The sequence below is a fragment of the Sceloporus occidentalis genome, unplaced genomic scaffold (genome assembly GCF_023333645.1).
Source record: "Sceloporus occidentalis isolate IW3139 unplaced genomic scaffold, rSceOcc1.0.p SCAF_3, whole genome shotgun sequence".
NCBI classification, from domain to species: Eukaryota; Metazoa; Chordata; class Lepidosauria; order Squamata; family Phrynosomatidae; genus Sceloporus; species Sceloporus occidentalis.
This window is the reverse complement of record NW_028316983.1, coordinates 121784585-121805773: the sequence shown is the minus strand read 5'-3', so window position 1 is coordinate 121805773 and position 21189 is coordinate 121784585. Positions and strand designations below refer to the sequence as shown.

The 21189-nt window shown below is 46.6% G+C and overlaps 1 protein-coding gene across 5 annotated transcripts in view; it reads right to left on the bottom strand.

Annotated features, from left to right (window-relative positions):
• Positions 1-21189, bottom strand: part of LOC149316677 (dynein axonemal heavy chain 2-like) — a 122985-nt gene that overhangs the window by 20162 nt on the left and 81634 nt on the right. For 4 of the 5 annotated variants that reach the window (XM_089516014.1, XM_089516012.1, XM_089516016.1 and 1 more), the window contains exons 46-66: positions 20880-21038; positions 19967-20119; positions 18625-18716; positions 16967-17165; positions 16583-16807; positions 15379-15483; positions 13002-13190; positions 11633-11718; positions 10969-11099; positions 10002-10145; positions 9152-9319; positions 8890-9050; positions 7652-7791; positions 7038-7185; positions 6815-6954; positions 5051-5261; positions 4843-4959; positions 4171-4312; positions 1170-1339; positions 880-996; positions 586-750 (exon numbers count right to left, since the gene is read on the bottom strand). In XM_089516014.1, the coding sequence (XP_089372140.1) occupies positions 586-750; positions 880-996; positions 1170-1339; positions 4171-4312; positions 4843-4959; positions 5051-5261; positions 6815-6954; positions 7038-7185; positions 7652-7791; positions 8890-9050; positions 9152-9319; positions 10002-10145; positions 10969-11099; positions 11633-11718; positions 13002-13190; positions 15379-15483; positions 16583-16807; positions 16967-17165; positions 18625-18716; positions 19967-20119; positions 20880-21038 (3162 nt within the window). The remainder of the gene's footprint in view (positions 1-585; positions 751-879; positions 997-1169; positions 1340-4170; positions 4313-4842; positions 4960-5050; positions 5262-6814; positions 6955-7037; positions 7186-7651; positions 7792-8889; positions 9051-9151; positions 9320-10001; positions 10146-10968; positions 11100-11632; positions 11719-13001; positions 13191-15378; positions 15484-16582; positions 16808-16966; positions 17166-18624; positions 18717-19966; positions 20120-20879; positions 21039-21189) is intronic. The other variant, XM_089516015.1, reaches the window with a different exon arrangement.

The window sequence follows — 21189 nt, the reverse complement described above, 5'->3', positions numbered from 1 at the left end:
TAAATGATGCATGCATCCTAAGAGCCTGGAAGTCGCGCCAAAGCTGCACTCCTGTCCTTAGGACTGGATCGTAGCTTTGGCACAGCTTCCAGACTGTTAGGACACATGCATCATTTAAACAGCATACCTCCAAAGTGACCCGAAGCAGCTTTATTTTGGCAGTCTGTATGGGGCCACTGTTTCTTAGCACCAAGAGCCCTCTATTGTGAAGCCCTCCAGGGCACTTGAAACCTCCTCTCTCTCTGCTCTTGCCTCCTTTTCTCTGGGCACAGTGTCCTTCACCCTTCCAACAAGTGAAAACAGTTCAAGTCTTCCCTCATCCTCGATTGTCAGACTGTGCCAGCCAAAAGCAGACTCACATTCTAAGAAACACTTATCATGTGGTGCTGAATATAGCTCATAAAGATTGCATTTCTGGGTTGCAGCTCCTAGAATTCCCCAGCCAGCTTATTCTGGGAGCTGCAGTCCAAAAAACTAATTTTGCCAAGTTCTGGTGAAAGGATAGCCTGTACATTCCACACCTGACTTTGTTGAGCACAGTAGAAGAGGAGGGGGAGAGATGCAGGGTTGAGGATTAGACCCTACCTTGAGGGTTTCTTCCCACCGGATCTTCTCTCCAGCCAGGCCCGACACCAGTTTGTCCGCCCGATCCAGCTTGATCTCCATCTCTTCTGACTTCCTGCGTAGCTCCTCTTTCTGTGCCAGCTTCTCCTCATACTCTCTCTTGAGCATCTCCAGTTTTTCAGCCACCTGAGCAGGGATGAGGGCAGAGAAGAATTCTGAAGAGTGAGACCCCCACCCTGAAGTCTCTAATGGGGAAGGATGTCCAAAAGACCTCTACCAATTCATACTCCTATATCATTCTCCCAAATGACTGACCTCCCGGAGCCTCTCTTGGGCCTCGGCCTGGGCAGCCTGCTTCTCTGCCAGCTGGGCCAGGGCAGCATTCATCCGAATACGCTTGGGCTCTACCACTCGGTAAATACGACCATACATCTAGAAGGAAGAGAAGACAAAAAAATGAAGTGAAATTTGCAAAGGGGGAAGCAAAATGGTCTCCCATGTCTTGACCACCCCCCATCAGCCCAGAATGCTCAGCTCCTCCTCCTCTTGGTGCCATATTCCCTGTCATGGAAATCTTTTCTCCCAAATTGGGGCTCTTGGCTCACCTCCATAGCTCGCACCCACATACAGAGGGACTTGGCGGCCACCGAGACTCGTCCGATGATGTCCGGCTGGAAGTCCGGCTGTGAGCAGTAAGCACTGATCTTCTTGAGCACTTTATCAGAAATGTTATCCTTGTCGAAGTAGACTAGTTGCTTAATGAAGTTAGGCTCACCTGGAATAGCAAGGCTGTGGTCAGAGAAACCATACAGAGCAAAAACAATCTGGTTGGACCTAATCGGAACCAGGTTTCTTCTTATCCAGCATCCTTTCCTCCCAGATCATTAAAAAGAGAGTCTGTGAACATCTAGAAAGCAATGCCATGATCACAAAAAGTCAACACGGGTTTCAGAGAAAGAAGTCATGCCAGACAAATCTTATCTCACTCTTTGATAAAGTTACCAGCTTGTTAGATGAAGGGAATGCTGTGGATATAATATATCTTGATTTCAGTAAGGCCTTTGACAAAGTTCCCCATGACATTCTTGCAAACAAGCTTGTAAAATGTGGGCTAGACAAGGCAACTGTTACATGGATTTGTAATTGGTTGACTGGCTGAACCCAAAGGGTGCTCAACAATGGCTCCTTTTCATCCTGGAGTGTGGGGTCCCACAGGGCTCTGTCCTGGGTCCAGTACTGTTGAACATCTTTATCAATGACTTGGAGGGAAAAATTGGGGGAATACTTATCAAATTTGCAGATGACACCAAATTAGAAGGAATAGCTAATACTCCAGAGGACAGGATCAACATTCAAAATGACCTGAATAGACTAGAAAGCCAGGCTAACAAAATGAACTTCAGTAGGGAGAAATGTATGGTACTGCACTTAGGGAGGAAAAATGAAATGCACAGATACAGGATGGGGGACACCTGGCTTAAGGAGACAACATGTGAAAGGGATCTAGGAGTCCAAGTAGACCACAAGTTGAACATGAGTCAACAGTGCGATGCGGCAGCTAACAAGGCCAATGCGATTTTAGCCTGCATCAATAGAAGTATAGTGTCTAGATCAAGGGAAGTAATAGTGCCACTATATTCTGCTCTGGTCAGGCCCCACCTGGAATATTGTGTCCAGTTCTGGGCGCCACAATTCAAAAAGGACATTGAGAAACTGGAGCGTGTCCAAAGGAGGGCGACTAAAATGGTGAAGGGTCTTGAAACCATGTCCTATGATGAACGACTTAGGGAGCTGGATATGTTTAGCCTGGAGAAAAGAAGGTTAAGAGGTGATATAATAGCCTTGTTTAAATATTTAAAGGGATGTCATATTGAGGAGGGAGCAAGCTTGTTTTCTGCTGCTCCAGAGACTAGGACCCGGAGCAATGGATGCAAGCTGCAGGAAAAGAGATTCCACCTCAACATTAGGAGGGACTTCCTGACAGTAAGAGCTGTTCGACAGTGGAACAAACTCCTTCCCCGGAGTGTAGTGGAGTCTCCCTCCTTGGAGATCTTTAAGCAGAGGCTGGATGGCCATCTGTTGGGGATGCTTTGATTATGATTTCCTGCATGGCAGGGGGTTGGACTGGATGGCCCTTGTGGTCTCTTCCAACTCTATGATTTTATGATTCTAGATTAGCCAGTCAATTGACTCCAAAATGTCTCCATATGAGACTGAAAGGCAATTTCCCTCCAATCTAGCTGGTAGCTTCCTTTCTGGGGGAAATAGCTTTAGTGGGGTAAGGAATTTCACTGGTACAGTGACACAGGTGAGTGTCATCTCCCCACTACTCTTCCCTCACTGTAGGCAAGATGCTCAAGTTTTAGAGGGCTTTCTCTCAGTCCTCCTGCTATTACAGGCATGTCTGGAAAGGACACAAGAGAGAGCCTTCCTGGTGGCTGCTCCCAGGATGTGGAATGCCCTTTCACAAATGCATCAGAGGAAATAGACTTCAGTTACGAAAGCACATACTGCCAACTTCTTTCTTTCAGTTAGTCTCAAAGGTGCTACAAGATCTTTCTACATACATCTCACAAATGTTTAGTTGCCTCCTCCCCCTGCTCTCTTTCAGCCAGCATACAGAGACCCTTTTATTTAGGCAAGCCTTTAGCCACTAATTTCTTGTGGCTTTTGTTTTTGTTTTTTTATTACATTGCAAATGTGTTTTAAAGTGTTTTAAAGTTTGTGTTTTTAATAGTATAGTTGTTTGGGGTTTTATTAAACTTTTTTACTAATAGGATTTTTTTAGTGGTACTGTGTTTCAATTTGTTGTATTGGCAGGCGACTTGAAGGCACATACACGTGATATAAACTATGAGTCAGATCAGGGCCTTCAACATTCTTCATCGTTAAAGAAATACTGAAGACATGTTAAAAGTGTATCATCTGGTTCAGGGGTCCATTTACATCTTAATGACACTTGCCTCCTATCCTTCTAGAGGCAGGTGAAGCCTTTAAAAAAAATTCAAGGGGCCTTTGAGAACTGACTGCACATGAGAAAGGACACTTTAATAATGTGCCAGATTGTCTGTATTGTTTTTTTTTTTCAATTGCTTTCAATTCTACTGATAGTTTAATTCTATTTTAACTTTAGTGTGATGTGAACATTTATCAGTATTTAACTTTCACAATATGCCTTGAGTTCCAGGCCTTGAAAAATACAGGATAGAAATAAATATGAGCCAGCATGGTGTAGCAGTTTTGGTGTTGGCCTAGGACACTGGGAGACCAGGGTTCAAATCCCCGCTCAGCCGTGGAAACCCACTGGCTGACCTTGGGCAAGTCACACTCTCTCAGCCTCAGAGGATGGCAATGGCAAACCCCCTCTGAAAAAATCTTCCCAAGAAATCCACTTGCTTATTTACTTAAAATTTCTCTAGAATAGCCCCTGAAAAAAGGCCAATTGATGACAAGGCCAAAACACATAGGGCTTTTTTTTAAATTGACCATTGCACTGCACATGGGACTATGTCTCCTTTCATTCTTCCACCAAGAAATCCATATTCCAGGCGTGCCATAAATCAGAGTTGACTGCGAGACATATAACAAGAAACTAAATGTAGTTACCCAGCTGCTTCTTGGCTTCTGCCCACGTGGGTTCATTCCCTCGCAAGATCATGACAGCTTGCATAACAGTCTCCACCAAGGTGGGAGGGCGGCCGTATGACTTGATCTCAGTCAAGTCCTTTTTGTTCAGTGATTCCAAGGCCTGGGCAGATGGAAAGACACAGGACCCGTTAGGAAAGACTGTCCCCAGCAGTTGGATGAGACAAAGCATGAACACTGGAAGAAAGTCCTTGACCTTGGTGACCAACCTTGCCAAAACCAAAAACCACCAAACCCACCCAGCCAGTAGGAACTGTGAAGTGACAAGGAGGGGTATGAGGCATCTGTCAGGATCAAGTGGAGGGTGCAGCTGGCCTAGGATAACCAGACAGATAAATCATAGCCCTTTGGACTTCTCTGTTTTGATAGTGGATTTATGGAACTAATACATTTTTGAAAGAGATTTTTTAAAAAGTGCTGTAAGTCCTGTTAGATATTTAATAAAATGCAGTTCCAGCATTCAAAAAGAAAAAAAAAAGACCTATGGGGTGATGTTGAGAAATTCCTTTTCTTTTTCTTCTTTTTTGGACATTGCTGGCGAGGGCATTCTAGGAGCTATAGTCTAAAAAAGTAGCTTTTCCAATCTCCATGTTCTCCAGAGCTGCTCTGTGGCAGCTCTCCACACCCGTCTACCTTCATGGCCTCTTCCAGAGCAGGTAGGGCCTCCTCCAAGTCCTTCTGAGCATTGTCAGCCAATAATTTGCACTTGATCTCCTCGGCAGCAATCTTCTCACTGTTTGCAGTCACTGTCTGTGGGGAGACGGAAAAGAGGAGCATTGTGAGGACCACAAGCCTACCACTAGCACAACTACAAACAGGGAACCCAGCCTCAGCCGCTCACCTTCTGCTGCTCATCAGCTTCTCGCTTCTGCTGGACAATGATGACCAGATATTCCTCACACTGCTTCTGAAATTCTGCAACCTTCTTCCGAGCCTCCTCCAGCTCCAGCGTCATCACCTCCACTTTCTCACGAGTCTCGTCGATTTTGAAGAGACCATTGGAGAGCTTGTTGGCTTGGTCTGAGAGCTCTTTCCGCTTCTCTGCTAGGAGCCTGCACAGAGGGAAGAAGAGGAAGGCCTGTTTCTCCAGGAACATTTCACACAAACCTCTTAGAAAGAAGAGGAGCTCTGAAGCCAGATAAGACTGAAGCCCTTATTGAGTCCAACTTTATGTTCCTAGAGATGCCTTGGGAAAAGCAATGAACAGGAGATGAGTGTAACCAAGGGGTGGCAACTGTAGAGGAGGCCGGAGCCAATTCGTGCCCTGTGCTTCCCCCCATGGGCCTCGCTGTTGGGCTTTGTCATGTCACTTTTGACTGTTTTTTTGGGCAATCTTTGGCTGATTATTTCTGGGCTTTGAGGGGTTTAGGCATGCTCTTATGAGTGGGAGAAATAAATTGCTCAAAATGTTGTTGTTTTTTAGTTGTTTTGACCAGTTTGGGATGAAAAAATGCCTGAAGATCAGCACACATTTTTATTTTTTATTTTTAAAAATGTTGGAATATTTTTGGGATTGCTAGGAGCATCGGGGCCATAAAAAGGGAGCCAGAGATCACTATTTCCCCATCTCTTGCTCATCTGTTCCCCAAGGATTTCTACACAAACCAGATCAGTGACAGTGCTCTGCCTAAAAATGGTTTTCCACCAGCAAATAATGCCACTTACAGCAATGTTTGGAATCACTTCTTATCTCCTATATGATATAACTAAAATTACTTACTTGCATTCATTTATTTGGATGTAACATGTAATATTTATTCATGTGGGAAACCCAACAGATTTATTTAAGCACATTAGAATAGTCATGATGAATCAGTACATAATCCAACACTCTGTTCTTACAGTGCATCATTTTATATACATTTTATATACCTTGTGTTCCTTCCATCTTTTCTTCAAAGTAAAACAAACAAACAAACCCAAATTTATAATCTTTTTCCTAGGGGAGATGATCTAGCTCTTTGATAATGCTAGTTGCCCTTTCTGCACCTTTTCCAACTCTTTGTTGTTGTTGTTGTGTGCCTTCAAGACATTTTTGACTTATGGTGACCCTAAAGTGAAGCTATCATGGGGTTTTCTTGACAAGATTTGTTTAAAGGGGTTTGCCATTGCCAACCTCTGAGGCTGAGAGATTGTGACTTGCCCACTGTCACCCAGTGGGTTTTATGGATGAACTGGGAATTGAACCCTAGACTGCAGAGTTGTAGTCCAATGCTCAAACCACAACACTCAAACCTCTACACCTGCTGAGATGGATTCTCAAAGGACCCTGCAGACGAAAGACTGGAGAGTCAAGCAAAAATCCCCCTAAATCCACTTTCTCAACCCAATCTCACAGCAGAAGTGGAAACACAGTATCTCTGAGCCTCCCACTCAGAGACAGTCTGATATGTCACTACATCTGATGGTACTGAGGGATGAGATAGTATCAGCAGGGCCACATTTCCCGTCTCTCTCTCTCCTAGGAAATAGGTTCTATCAAAGAAGTGTCAGTACCATGTCCATGTCTGGAGCTATTTTTCAGTCAGCAAGCTCCCCCTGGCATAGTTCTAAAACATTCTGCCTGGCCACTTCCCTGAAGATATCAAAAGAGAGAGGCACATACTTCTTGTAGCCAGAGACTAGCTCCAGGTAGTTGGTAGGGGTGACATAATTATGGCGCCGAAGTTCCAGCATCATCTTCTTCGAGTACCTGGCCACAGACCAGTGCATGGTGACAAAGATTTTAGCCACTCGCTTTTGCATCTAGACAGGAGGAAGAAGAAGAGCATCAGGAAGGAGCAAAACCTTGGTAGCAGAGAATTCAAAAGATGCCCTGTGCCCCTCACCGTATCTAGACTTCCCCGCTCCACGCTTCCCAGGTCAACGCCCTCCAAGTACTTCTCTGCCACCTCCAGCAGTGCTTCCTTGGGCCATTCAGAGAACCAGTCTATGGTGGTGCAGTTCACCAGGGCAGGGTACTGGCGAATCCAGTTCCTAAGGCAAAGGAGTGGAATTTATACATAGCTGTGTTAGTCTGTAATATCAGTATGCAAAGGGATCTTGTAGTACCTTTGAGACTAACTGAACAATAGACATGTAGCATAGGCTTTCATAGACTTAGGTCTACTTCCTCAGACACATGGAGTGAACTGGTATCCTGGAAGGACCTTTATAATCAGACTGCATGAACAGCCATAGAATGGAGAGAGGCCCTGAAGTGTTGTGCACCCAGCACCTCTGCATTCTCTTTTAATTCCTTCCTTCTCTCTGTCTCTCATTCTTTGTTTTGTGACTTCAGCTAGGCTTATCACTTTGCACTGGGTCATTTTCTCTTTCTTTCCTACTAGACCAGCACCATTTTGTCAACACTTTCCTGCTTTAAGCTACTCGTGTCCACCAGGGGTCACTGTTGCTCCAAGCAAAACCTACTGGCTTGCTGTCTAGACAGAAACTGGGTTACCTGAAAGGATCACCCACGGGGCTCAGGCACAGCACAACATGCAGGTTGTTCCGCACCCGTTCAATGAGGTAGGCAAAGAGACTGTCTTGGCTTTCCTGGATGCCCTCTTTTCGAGCCGCATCAATGATGTTGTTTTGGATCTGGTAAGAAAAAGAGCATTTGTGAGAAAGAGGCTAGATTGGGCTTGAATGCTCCGCAGAGAAACAACGGCGAGGCAGAACTTAAGGATGGCTAGAGGCAATGAAGGGACAACCCCAACTTTGGAAGTGCTCCCCATCTCCCCATGGGGGAACTCACAAACATTTCATGGGCCACAAGCAAAGCAGTGGGAAGAGCCAGCACTCACTCGATAGTGGCAAAGATCCCCACGGTTTCACCTAGAGGCGAACACTGTGTGGTCCTCCAGATGTTCAGCTACAACCCCCAGAAGGAACAGCTACTGTGCATCCACAAGGTTCCAGGCTCAAACCTTGGTATCTCCAGATCTTCAGTAAGTAAGGAAGGAAAATCCTCTTTTTGCGAGAGGCTTTGTGATGCCAATGGGAGGAAGCCTGGACTGGGCTAGACTGACCATGAATCTGATTCAAGATAAGGCAGCTTTGTCTAATTTTTTACAAGTGAGAGGGAAATACCAGGGCAAGAGGGAAGGGGAGGCTCATACTTGCCTAGAAACTTTACTCCTTAAGCCTTGGTGTGCAGTGGGGATGGCTACTATCACTAAAGAGCTTCAAGAACTCTGCACATCCCCAGAGTGTGCAACTCATCCACTTTTTCATGTTTCCCAGAGTTCAGTACTGATGTGGAAAAGAGCCTCCAGGGCTGGGCCACAGATTCCCAAGGCCAGCATAGGCAGCCTTGGACCGAGTCGAAGATCCAAAGGTATAACAGGGTTTTTTCCCTACATCTTTGGGTCTGGGCCGAGGCATATCTTTTTGGAACCAAGTGTGGCCCTCTAGCATGTTTTTACTGCAGTACTTCTGGGTTGACAAATTATGCACTCTCTGCACAGAACTTGGAGAAGTACATTTCCAGAACACAACTCCCAGAATTCTCCCATCCAAGATGGCTGTAGGCAAATAAAAAAAATTCAAAATGTCTTGGACATAGAGGCACCATTTGAAATCACTGAAAGGAGGAGGCAAAGTCCAGGAAGGAGATGGTATGAAGTGGGGATATATGACTCCGACTGCTCCCCCACCTACTTGGTCATTCCAGAGACACAAAACACACACACACACCTCCTCAAATTCATCTGGCTTGTAGAGGTTGGGCACCTCCCCAGAGCTGAGGATGTTGTTGATGTCCTCCAGGAAGCACTCATCTGCAATCTGGGTGTCCACAAAGAGGAAGGTAGTGGGCTTCAGGTCTACTCCTGTCTGACGGTAGAGCTTCTTGACATCTGTGACAAAGAAGAGACAGTAAGGGCCACTCAAAGGAGAAGCCACATAGGAGTGGGTTTACAACTTGGGTCCTAGAGTTTAAACAAGAGCACATCCTTACCTTCCCTGAATTCTTGTTTCCGATATTGCCTGGAGACCTCGATCTGGAAGGTGTAGTATTCGCAGATGGATGAGGCCAAGCGTGCCAGGCTCTGGCGCCCACTGCCTCCAATGCCCACCAGCAGCATGTTCCCTCGTGGCTGACTGATCACCCGGACAATACGGGTTACTGCAGGGGAAAAAAGCACTAGGTAGGCACAATGGAAGCAGAATGGGGTACCAAGTTGTGTGCCCCAGACAATGGTTTTTCTGTACAATAACCACAGCTTGATAAAGTCCCAAGTCGCCCAGACAGCATGGCCAGTAGCTGTGCTGGATGAGTTGTATTGCAAGTTGTAGCCCACCGTAAGTAATGCTTTCAAGCTCTAGCCTCATTCGCTTAGGGTATTTCCATACTGTAGAAATAAAACAGTTTAACAGCACTTTAGCTGCCATGACTCTGTGCTACAGAATCCTGGCATCTGTAGTTTGGTGAGGCGCCTGAGCTCTTTGATAGACCAGGCTGAATACCTCACCAAACCACAAAACCCAGGATTCCACAGGACAGACGCATGACAGTTGATGTGGTGTCAAATTGGCCTACTTCTGCAGTGTGGAAGAGCTTCAAGCTTAATAGTCGTTTTCCCTTTGTAACCCCCCCAGGTTTTTCTACTGCTCCTTCCATCTTTTGTCTTGCCATGGGAAAACTGTGAAAACACCAGCTTAGTGGCTTTTGACTGTAAGTGTTGGGAAGTATCTTCCAGAAAGGATCCCCAAGGCAAAGATGTTCCGTATCATTTCCAGACCACATTGTATCCCACCCAGATGGAAATCATTCTGCAACATCCAGCACTGTGACTCTACACACTCACTGTGTTCAATTGCATCACGGAAAAGCACCAGTCTCATGGGCACCATGCCCGGCGTCCGGTTGTAGTCACCCAATGCACGCTCCATCTCTGCCTTCAGGACACCCATGTCTGTCAGGTCTTCGTACACATTGCGCATGAAGTCCCCTGGAGAGAACAATCACCCCAAGTCCCCAGTGAGCTTTCCTTCCATCCTCCCAGTGCTCCGGTCATTCAGCTTTTTATACCCACTCCTCTAGAACCAGAGGCAGAAAGCCCTGAGAGCCAAGAACATCCTATAACTCCCTTCTCCTTGAACTGGAACTAGTGGAATATTCTTAACAACACTTAAATTAATTATTACACAGCAATATTTTTGACCTGATCAATCAACTACATGCCAAACCAACATCTAAGTGTTTGGTATGTTTTGAAGGTTTCTCAACCCATTATGACCAAACCTAATATTTTATACTTAGGCTGATCTGTCCAGGCATTTTTGTGCAAGTTCAGAATAGATCAGCAAACTTTGGGGTTTTTTGGGGGGGGATGGGGGGGGGGAAATAGATGGTTTGGGACAATTTTGCATAGAGCCTGGCAGGAAATAAACATGAAGGATTGTCAGTGCTATTGTTATTGTTATGTGCCTTGAAGTTGAACATATGCAACCCCATCCTAGGTTTTTCTTGGCCATTTATTCAGAGGAGGGTTGCCATTGCCTTCCCCCAAATGGTTTCCATGCTTGAGCAGGGATTTGAACGTTGGTCTCCAGGAGTCCTAATCCAGCACTCAAACCACTACACCCGGCTTTCTCCCACTGTAGGTGCTACGGCTCCCAAACTTTGATTTCCTTGAAATCATAATCCCAATTATCCACATCAGCCTGGATAAACAATGGGCATATTTCTTAGTTAGGCAGAAAAACTGTGTCTTGAATGCCATGTGTAGGGAAAAAAGGATACAAATTCTACAAACAGCAGCAGGTACAAACCAAAGATGGGGGAGCGCTTGTTGGGACAGAGGTTGTGAAAGGTCAGGTCAAAGAATGAGCCCAGCTTCTCACTCAAGAGGACCACAAAGGCCTCCATGTCTGCAGCATCCACCAGACGGTCAGAGAAAACCCTGGAGCAGAGGAGAAAGAATCCATGTGTTCTGGGGCTTGCAGGTACCCATTTCAATACATACATTGCCAGAGGCCTCTGTGTGCACCTGGTCCCATGGAAAGCAAGCCAATAGCCTCAAGGACAGAGAAGAGGCTCCTAGGAAAAGCAGGATCCACTCATCCACAGCCCTTCTTTCTCCCTATAGGCAATCCAGAACCATGACCACCTACAAACTGCTCTAGTTGAGCATCAATTTTGGCCTCTTCTCCTACCGCAGAAATACCCCAGGACTCTTATTTGTGGTTTCTACTGGCTTTTGAGAGCCCCCTTTCCAAGAACGATGACACTGTACAAAAGGAGGCCCCCAAGGAATCATGGTGCCCAGGGCTACACAACTACTGCAAGGAACAGCATTCAGAGGGGGCTCCTATGTTATATTATTTCTTGACCCAGATGCTTCAGAAGGCACCCATCCCTTGCTCCACTACCCCAATGCTTCTCCAAGGCCCATCTACCAGAAACAGCAGGAAGAAGCCTTCAGGACATCTCTACCTGAAGCACTCATGAATCCAGAGACGTGTGAGGCTGGCTTTGGTATCGTGGAAGTCCTTGTGGGCCCGCAGCATGCCTTGAAACACCTGAGCAAGGGGAGAAACAGAACCAGACAAGTCAACAGATCGCCACCAAGGCCTATCACACCCATGACTCCCATGACACGAGCATTAGAGACAGGTGGTGCCGGTTCCTGTACCTATCCACCCTTTCATCACAAGGAAGGCCATTGTCATTCATATTTTTGACTACTGCCTGGAAGTGGAGGGAGGTTGGAGACTCTTAAAGGAGGCTGGACCTAGAGCTTACATCCCAATTTGGAATTTCTTTGCTATCACAGGAGTCAGGCAACATCTATGCTAGAAAGGCTATTCTGAAGCAGCCCTGGGCTGTTTGTCAAAACCAGAGTTTGGGAGCAGGACTCTTTTGGACTACAGCTTCCAAAAAGTCCCAGCCATCATGGCTGGTGGCCCAAGAATAAGAAGCCTTCACCATTTCCTCTGCCTTCTAGTTGGCTGCTCTTTCAACTGTGTGGGAACTCTGGGGCTGGCAGCACAACTCGCCTAGTTCACATGCAACCTGCTGGCACTTGATGTGTTTGAGCACAACTCCAGGGCTTGGGCCGGGACAAACGTTCAGTGGCGTTTGATATCTTCAAACTCTCTCCTAACTTTCTGAACCCCTTTGATGTGAGCTCTGCAGCACAGGTGGGAAGGAAATGTGCTCGCCTGGATTCCTAATGCTCCCAGCCCTTAGTCTTGCATGAAGGAGCATTATTTAAACCAAAACACAAAAAATGTAACATTAACCCTTGTCTCATGGCTGCTCAGCAACCCAGATGTCAGAGTTGTCCAACTGGGAATGTTTGTGTGATCACCAATGATTTTGCAAGAACAATCTCACCACAGTTCCAGAAGGCATGAAAATAGAAGAAGAAAGAAAAGCAGTTTTTCATTCTCAGAAAGCCACAGCATTCAGACAAAAAAACATATACACACATATATATGCATAAAGAATGAAGATGTCAGGGAGACGCAGAGGGGAAAGTGGAAAGCTTCCCTAACCCTCGGCTGCGAAGAGCTAACAAGGACTTGCTTCCTTGCCTGAGGCAGAATGAGTCTGGAACGTGTGGGTGAGCTGCCCCCTTCCATGTGTACTGAGTTACATCAAGCAAAGCACACCTGCTGCCTCCCGTCCCCTTGGCCCAAGCAGAAAGGAGGGCAGAGAGCCCTGTGGGTGTGCAATCCCTGAGAAGGGAACCCTCCGCTGCGGCCCTCTGCCCCTGCCCTGCACCCACTCACATGCTCTCCCTGACTTGGAGGGCAGAGTCCTCCCTAGAGGCAAACCCCTCTGGCTACAGGCCTTCTACCTTGGAAATGTCGCGCAGGTTGAAGAGGTAGTGGATCTTGGCCGGGGTAGGCAGGAACTTCTGGACAACACTGTTGTAGAGCTCCATCGTGGCCTCGGTTATGACGTTTCCAATGGGCTTCACTGCCTCATCGAAGTTCTGCAACTTCTGGTTTATCATGGTGCCAAAGATGCGCCGGATTTGGGAATCCTATTCAGGGAGGGGAAAATTATAGTGTGGGGGTGATGGTGGTAGCAAAGGCATGCAAGAGGGACCAACTCGCCCATACACGCACAAACCCAGGGATGGAAGTGAAGAAATGGTGGTCACTGATCCCCTTCTGGATGTGACCTGTCATTGGGACCCTTCTGGCCTTTCTCAGCTGAGGGAAAGCTGTGCTATAGAACTGGTGCCTGTGGAAAGTGTCAACCTCAACAGGAAGTTGGGATCCCTGCCACAGAAGTTAGTGACTTCCATCCATAATAGTGGGCCACAGGCTGGCTAGGTGCCCCACAGTCATGCTGGGAGACACAAGAGCCCAGATGCTCTGCTGTAAGTAGTGAAACAGCTGGAGCCCAGAAGGAGGATACCTTGGTATTATTCATTAAGACATTTGAGTAATTTTTAAATGAAATCTAAAAACTCTCTTACCCAAAACAAAAATTAAAAATGCTGGAACCCAGCTAGAAGTGTATCCCATCATTGAAAAGCCCTTGCCTTATTGGCAAGGCTAGGCAAACCCGGCAGTCCATGGGTCCATTTTCCATCTCCATAAGCCACCACAGGCTGTACCACCCCACAAAATGTGGGAAAGCAGACCAAAAAAAGAGAAAATTCCAAGTAACAGGAAGCTTCCAGTTTCAAGAGACGACTTGGGGAAACTGAGCAATAATACCACTGTTGGAGTCTTCCAGGAGCAAAAATACTTGTCCAGGGTTACCACTCTTATCTTGCTGATGTTGCATCTGATTTTGGGGCTGAAGTCACTCTTCTGCCTCAGAATTGAATAGGCACACAGAAAGGTCTACTAATGGGAGGTGTGTTGCATTTTTATTGTTATTGTCATGTTTTAAAATGAGGCAACATTGCTTTATAGGCCTGATGCTTTACTGTGGTTTGTTGTTGTTGTGTGTCTTTCCAGTTTACGGCAGCCCTAAGTCTTCCCCTAAGGTTATCATGGGATGTGGGGTTTTTTGCAAGATTTGTTCAAAAGAGTTTTGTCATTGCTTTTCCCTAAGGCTGACAGCATGTGATTTGTCCAAGGTCAACCATTGTTTTCATTGCCAACTGGGAATCGAATCCTCATCTTCAAAGTCATAGTCCAACACAACTGGCTCACTTGTAGTTTCTTTAATTTTTCAAGTTAATTATCATTAGGAGCTTTTTAAGGATGTTGTTGCTGTTGTATCGTTTCTGACTTATGATGACCCTATCGTAGGTTTTTCTTGGCAGGATTTGTTCAGAGGGGGGTTTCCTTTGCTTTCCTCTGAGACTGAGAGAGTGTGACTTGCCCAAGGTCAGCGAGTGGGTTTCCATGGCTGTGCGGGGATTCGAACCCTGGTCTAAAGAGTCATAGTCCAATGCACAACCCACTACACAATGCTTTTTAGATGTATCTTGTTTTCATTCATGCTGTGTGCCACCTTTGATCCCATGTAAGAAAAAGGCAGCATATTGAATAAATAAATAAATAGGCAGCCTCCATCAGTATTGCTGGGACACACCTGATGAGTGTTGTTATAAGGATGCTCTAAATGTGATGAACTGGTATTACAGTTGTCAGTCAGGCCTGCTATCAAACATCTGATGTACAATGAGGCAGATGCCACAAGCCATGGATTTTGTGGAGGGATCGTTGGACCAATCTGACTCATCACAAGCACAAGGCAGCAGGGAGATCTGCTTACTTCAAAAGACTGCACAGGGGAGAACGTCTTGCTGGATAGTGCCCTCCCAGGACTGAGCAGGAGGAGGCACCAGTCTGAAATCCATGCCTCAGGCACCGCAATGTCCTGGCCAGTGCTACCTTGCCAACAGCACCTCCCTCGCCCTCCACAAATGCCTCCCGGCCTCACAGCTTTGATTTTGGATACCAGGCCTTGTTGTCACTCAGCATTATGCAGAACAGCAAAGGCTGCTCGGAAGTCAGGTCTACAGAGGTGAACACTGCAGCCACCATGCTCCCCCTTGATCACAGAGAGGCTCTGGCAACCAAAAGGCCATCTGGACAAGCCCTTTGGGCCACTTGTGTGGCAGCCTTTGGCTCCGCCATCCATCCCTCACCCCAAGAGAGGGGAAGGGAGGGCCGGTGGTGCCTCTGGCTATGATTGCCTGATTAACCCCTGGCCCCAGAGCCCTCCCGGCAGACCCACCCTCTGAATGCCTAAGCAGCCCTTACTGTGGGGAAGGTCATGTTGATGAGGTTGAAGCGGCTCTGAAGTCGGCTGGATATCACTGTGCGCCCTCCTCCAGGGGGTCCCATGGCTGCCATCAGGAACATGTCCTGAGGGGAAGACAAACAGGCATAGATCAAAACCAAAAGAAAATAAAGGCCTGTTACAGACAGCCAAAATAAAGCTGCTTCGAGTCACAGTGGAGATATAGTGTTTCAATGATGCATGCGTCCTAAGAGTCCAGAAGCTACACCAAAGCCATGCTCCAGTCCTTAGGGCTGGAGTGTGGCTTTGGTGTGACTTCTGGACCCTTAGGACGCATGCATCATTGAAACACCATACCTCCACTGTGACTCGAAGCAGCTTTATTTTGGCTGTCTGTAACAGGCCAAAGGAATTTCTCCCCCTCCCCGCCAACTCACAGTTCCTCTACCACACCGCCTTTCTCCCTTTCCATAAAAGTGTTTTAGTAGTGGCACACTAAGCGGTCCAGAGGGACCCATGAAGGGGGTGGAGGGGAGGCAGGCAGCATACAAATTGGGGCCCTGAATGGAAGTGGAGGCTGTAATAGCTGCGGAGGCACGTGCCAGTGCTCCAGCCAGGAGGCAGGAAGATGCTTCTCAGACACCCCGCTCCCTCTGCTACCCAACCGCTCTTGAAATTCAGATGCACAGCTTCTCAGAAAGCATTGAGGACAATTATTCCAGGCACAAATGGTCTCTTCTCACAGGTTGCTGAGTTTTCAAACAAGTGGAGGGGGGGGGGAGGCTAACTAGATGATACGTTAACAGCATGATTGTATTTAATGTGTGTCTAGACATTTTTTTTTCAGTAAAAGCCACAGGAGCAGGAGTAGTGGCGCAGAATTCCAGACCAAAGACCTTGTTGCCAAAACTGCTAACATCCCTACAGGACAAAGGTTTCAACCTCTATTCCTCACACATCAGGGTCCCCATCCTGAACCTACTTCTCCTTACACAGTTGCTATTTCAAGGGAGAAGAGTTGTTTCCTGCACTGAAACACCTAACATGCCATCTCACTTGGCCTTGAGCAATGATAAGCAAGAGAGCAGTCTTTTTAGAGTGTGGCAGAAAGTAAGGCTGACCTTGCCCTGAGGATGGAGCTGTAGCCCAATGACTGGAATCCCACAGGAGGAAGGTCTGGTGGCCTCTGCTGAAACCAGATCCTTGCCTGCCAACGTGCCTCACCTTGACATACTTGATGGTCTGCTTAGACCGGTCATACCAGAAGCCATAGTCCAGCCAAAGACGGAGCAGCTCCAGTGGGGGTTGGGAGCCAAACTGATCCTTGGCAGGCATATTAAGGTCATCCATGAAGGTTATCATGCTCTTCCCACCCAAGGGCACATAGACACCTTTGGTGCGCTTCTCTACACGGCTCTCAATGATGCTCTGGACATTGTTTGAGGTTGTCTGCAGGAGTGAAAGAAGACATGTTAAGGGTCAGGCTTCCCTTCTGTAGACCTGGGTCTGGCTTGCTGCAAGTATGATGTGGCTGAGAAGCCAGCTTTTCCCAGAAAACTTCACAACATCCGAAGATGTGATACATCAACTCCTTCTTTCCCCAATTACCTGTGCGGACATGTTGATGACCAGCACGGCCCACTTGGTGCTGTCAAGGGACTGAAGAACACCTTGTGCAATAGAGGTCTTCCCTGTGCCCACCAGGCCGACGAGCAACACTGGGTTCTGGTTGGATATGAGGGCGTTGACAAGGTAGTTGTATCGCATGGTATCCACAGTTGGAACAATGATCTTATAGAAGGGAGCACTGGGAAGAAAAGCGGGAGACCCCTGCTCAGCATGAAAGGAAAGAGGACAGCTCCAGACTAACTTACCTCCTGCAGGGAGAATACATGGTGTTAGCCCCAAGTGCCACTATGGTTCTTTTAGATGTGGCTGTCAGTTTTGCAAACGACATTGGTCTAAATGCATGAAGACATCCGACACGAGACAATTCGTGCAGCTGTCACCCCCTCTGGAACCTGACAGTTTGGAAGGAAGCCACCGTTAATGAAGGCGTGTCCCTCCGCCTGGCTCTTGACGCGGGTGGCCAGCTGCCTGTGTCAGCCCTGGGACCACGTTCTGGTAATTTCAGGCCACTGATCGGATTAGGGAGGAAGAGGTGCGAAATGGATCTGAGCCACAGGCTCAAGCAACAAAACCAGCCGTACGACTCAGTGGCACTGCAAAGTCAGGCTGCTGGGTACCAGGAAGGAATTGGATATGAGCAACAGATGAGCCAAGATGGGGGCAGGAAGGGGTGCAACTACAGGAAGGAGATGATCAGAGAGATCCTCTTCCTTTTGCTAGCTTACTGTCATGGCTGTGAGAAACAAAGGCAAAAGAGATAAAGATCAGCCAGGGGAGTGAATCCTCCATCCCCACAAATAAATGTACACATACAGAGAAGAAATCCTCCTTCTCTAGCTCACTTTCTTTAACACATGAACATAAGCAAAGCCTTCCTGAATCAAGTCAAGCATCCAACTAGTCCAATAGCCATTGCATCCCAAAGCAGCCAATGAGATGCCCCCTGGAAACTGACCATCCTTCTATGGCTGCCTTCCAGCCATGAATAGCCCATCTATCCACCATCCCTTACCACCCCCTCCTCCTCAAGCCACCCAAACCTATTGCCACATCTTACGGCAGCAACTACTGTAAGCGAATTATGCACTAATGGCCCTCTGTTTTCTGTCTTGCATCTACTGGAGAGAACCAGATCTTGGAATAATAGTGTGTTTGGGGTTTTTTTGTTTTTTGTTTTTTTTGTTTTTTTGCCTGTGTCTGTGCTGGCCAGGGGATTTTGACAATCACATCCAAAATAGTTACAGTGGGTTCTTGGTATCCACTGGGGTTTGGTTCCAGCCCCCCCGCCCCCCAGCAAAATCCATGGATGCTCAAGTCCCATGAAATATAATGGAAAAGGAAAATGGTGTCTCTAATATAAAATGGAAAATCAAGGTTTCCTACTTACAATTTATACTTTTAAAAAATATTTTCAAGCCATGGATGCTTGAATCCATGGATAAAAATGCATGGATCAGGAGGACTAACTGTACTTTTTTTCAAGCTGTGGACACAAGACCCATGAGAACAGATGATCGCCTTGTGGATTCAGCTGCACTCACTGTAAACCCTTCCTTCACTGGCCAGGATTGGCGTAGACCAGAGTGCTGGGCCATAGGCTGCTGCCTATGGGGGAAAATATGAGAAGGTTTACTCACTGGGGTGGGTATCGCCACATCTTGGGGAGCTTATCTTCAAAAGAAGACCACTGCTTCCGCTTGGGGTCAACATAATACTCGTAGACAGTGTCCTGGGAGGGAAGGAAGTGAACTTATCAGGTGGATGGACTTTTTGCAGTTACTTCTGGCACAAGGACCACAACAGTAGAATGTGCCCCAGGCTAAACAAAGAATGCAGGATCTTCCTCACAAAAATGTGAGGTGACATTTTTCTCTGGAATATTTTCCACACCTTCTCTGTGTCTAATATCTATATCCACCTCTCTAATTGTCTGGGCTGCTGCACTGCAATCAGTCATATTAGATAGATTAAATATGGAATATGAAGTTCTAGCTATTCTTCTAAGCAGACAAGCATTAACAAACTCTAGCATTTAGAGCAGTGATTCTCAACCTTCCTAATGCCATGACCCTTTAATACAGTTTCTCATGTTGTGGTGACCCCCAACCATACAATTATTTTCATTGCTACATGCAAATATGTGTTTTCAGATGGTCTTAGGTGACCCCTGTGAAATGGTCGTTCGACCCCCAAGGGGGTCCCGACCCACAGGGTGGGAACCACTGATTTAGAGGAATAGACTACCAAATGAACAAAATGTTAAGCCTGTTTCACAAAATCTCTTGCTTCTCAGTAAGTCACAAGTGCAAATAGGCAAGTCAAAATGTGATCTGGTAAGTAATGTAGGAAGTGTGTGAGTGAAGCTAAAAGTGTTATTGTTATACCTATACAAAAGAAAACTAAACCTGAGGCATATCAGTACAATTCTGATATGTGACCTTTGAGAAAACAGTTTTCTTTGAGGTTTAGCCAAGGGTTGTTTTTTGTTGTTGTTAAAAACAAGGAAATTATCTGTTACTCTCTTTACATTATTAAAAATATTCAAGACAATAAATTTCTACAGTTTTTTGTTACAGCACAGGAACATTTTCCAGTTTTGCTTTTTTCCTGAGAGACTACATCACTGCCTCTCAGGTGGTGGAAGGGTTTCAAATTTGGGCTGGAAGTTGCTGCAAACACTCTGTAGCAGACAGCATGTTTTGCAAACAGAAGGTCCCAGGTTCAGTCTCTGGAAGCCACTCCAGAGAGGACTGGGAAGGTCCTTCCTTCTGATTACTTGCCTCAAACAGGGGTGTCACTGCTTTTTTCTTAAGCCTTTTTGCAGGTAAAGGTGGGCCCCAAATGGAGAATGGAGAGTGTCACTATTTTTAAGACCAGAAACTTGAGAGATGAGGGCTGTGAGGGGCAACAGACCAAAGCTGCTAGGCCTGGCCCAGCCATGTCACCCTTTTCCCCCTGTAGCACGGAAATCCAAGTGACCTTGTTAGGGAAGGAGCCTTCCATCTCTCGAAGGAAACTGTCTATCTTCTTCCGACCTTCCTCATCCACTGCTGCACAAAGGGACCATATCAAGCTGAAGATGAAATACATTTCCACCACCGTTGTGTAGTTCTCACTGTCTGTGGGATTCAGCTTGGAAGGAAAGAACATAAAAATTAAGCACAGGAAACCTGCTGGCTGATGGACTCAGAGCACTGAGGGAGGTAAATACTTGGGACTAGAGAAACAGGGCTGCCCAGAGGTTCACAGACACACAGCAGGGAACCTTTGACTTGCCAGGTGTTTTGGCCTACAATTTCCACCAGCCCCACCCAACATAGGTAGTGGTAAGAGACAGTGAGAGCTTTAGTACATAGTATCTAGGCAGCCAGAAGGCAATATATTCAGAGCATGAAGGAGAAGTTTATGTCTTCCAGACAGATATTTCTGGGGCAGTCATAGAATCATAGAATTGGAAGAGACCCCAACGGCCCTGATCCAGCCCAACCCCCATTCTGCCATGTAGTAACTCTCAATCATAGCATCCCCGACAGATGGCCAACCAGCTTCTGTTTAAAGATCTCCAAGGAAGACTCCACCACCCTCCAAGGGAGAGTGTTCCACTGTTGCTAACAGTTTTGAAAAACTAGAATATATAGGAAGGCTACAGGTCAACATAAGTACAATTCTGTGGTGCTGCTGCTGCTGCTGAAGCATCAGAGTTTGAGACATAGCAAGAGTAAGTGCTCGAAAGACATAGTTAGAAAGTCAGATGTTAATATTTAGATCTGCATTTTGAAAACATGGGGCAACCTAGCATGCCTGACCGAAAAAGAGGTTGCTATTTCTCTAGAAGTTTCTAAGGAGCCTGAGGGAATGCAGGGCAGAGGAACAAGCTTTGTCTGCTCCCTACCCCTTCCTCTGAAGAGGTCAGGGATGAGAAGAGTTTGCAGAGAGCCACAATCCCGCTGTATTCAGAGATGGGGACAAGCTCCTGGCAGTTCTCCTTCTTGAAGTTCAGGATCTTATTGGTGAATTTGTCAAACATACGCTGCAGGGTTTCCGCTTCAGCCTGAGAAGAGACAGATGAAGATTAAACTCCCTTGCAGCTTCTTAGCAGAGCCAGGTAATCGAATGCCATCTCTTTAATTTAATTCCTGATCCACCTTTCTCCTCACCATAACTCATTCTCTGCCAAGCTCCTCTCCATCCAGTTTTGAGTG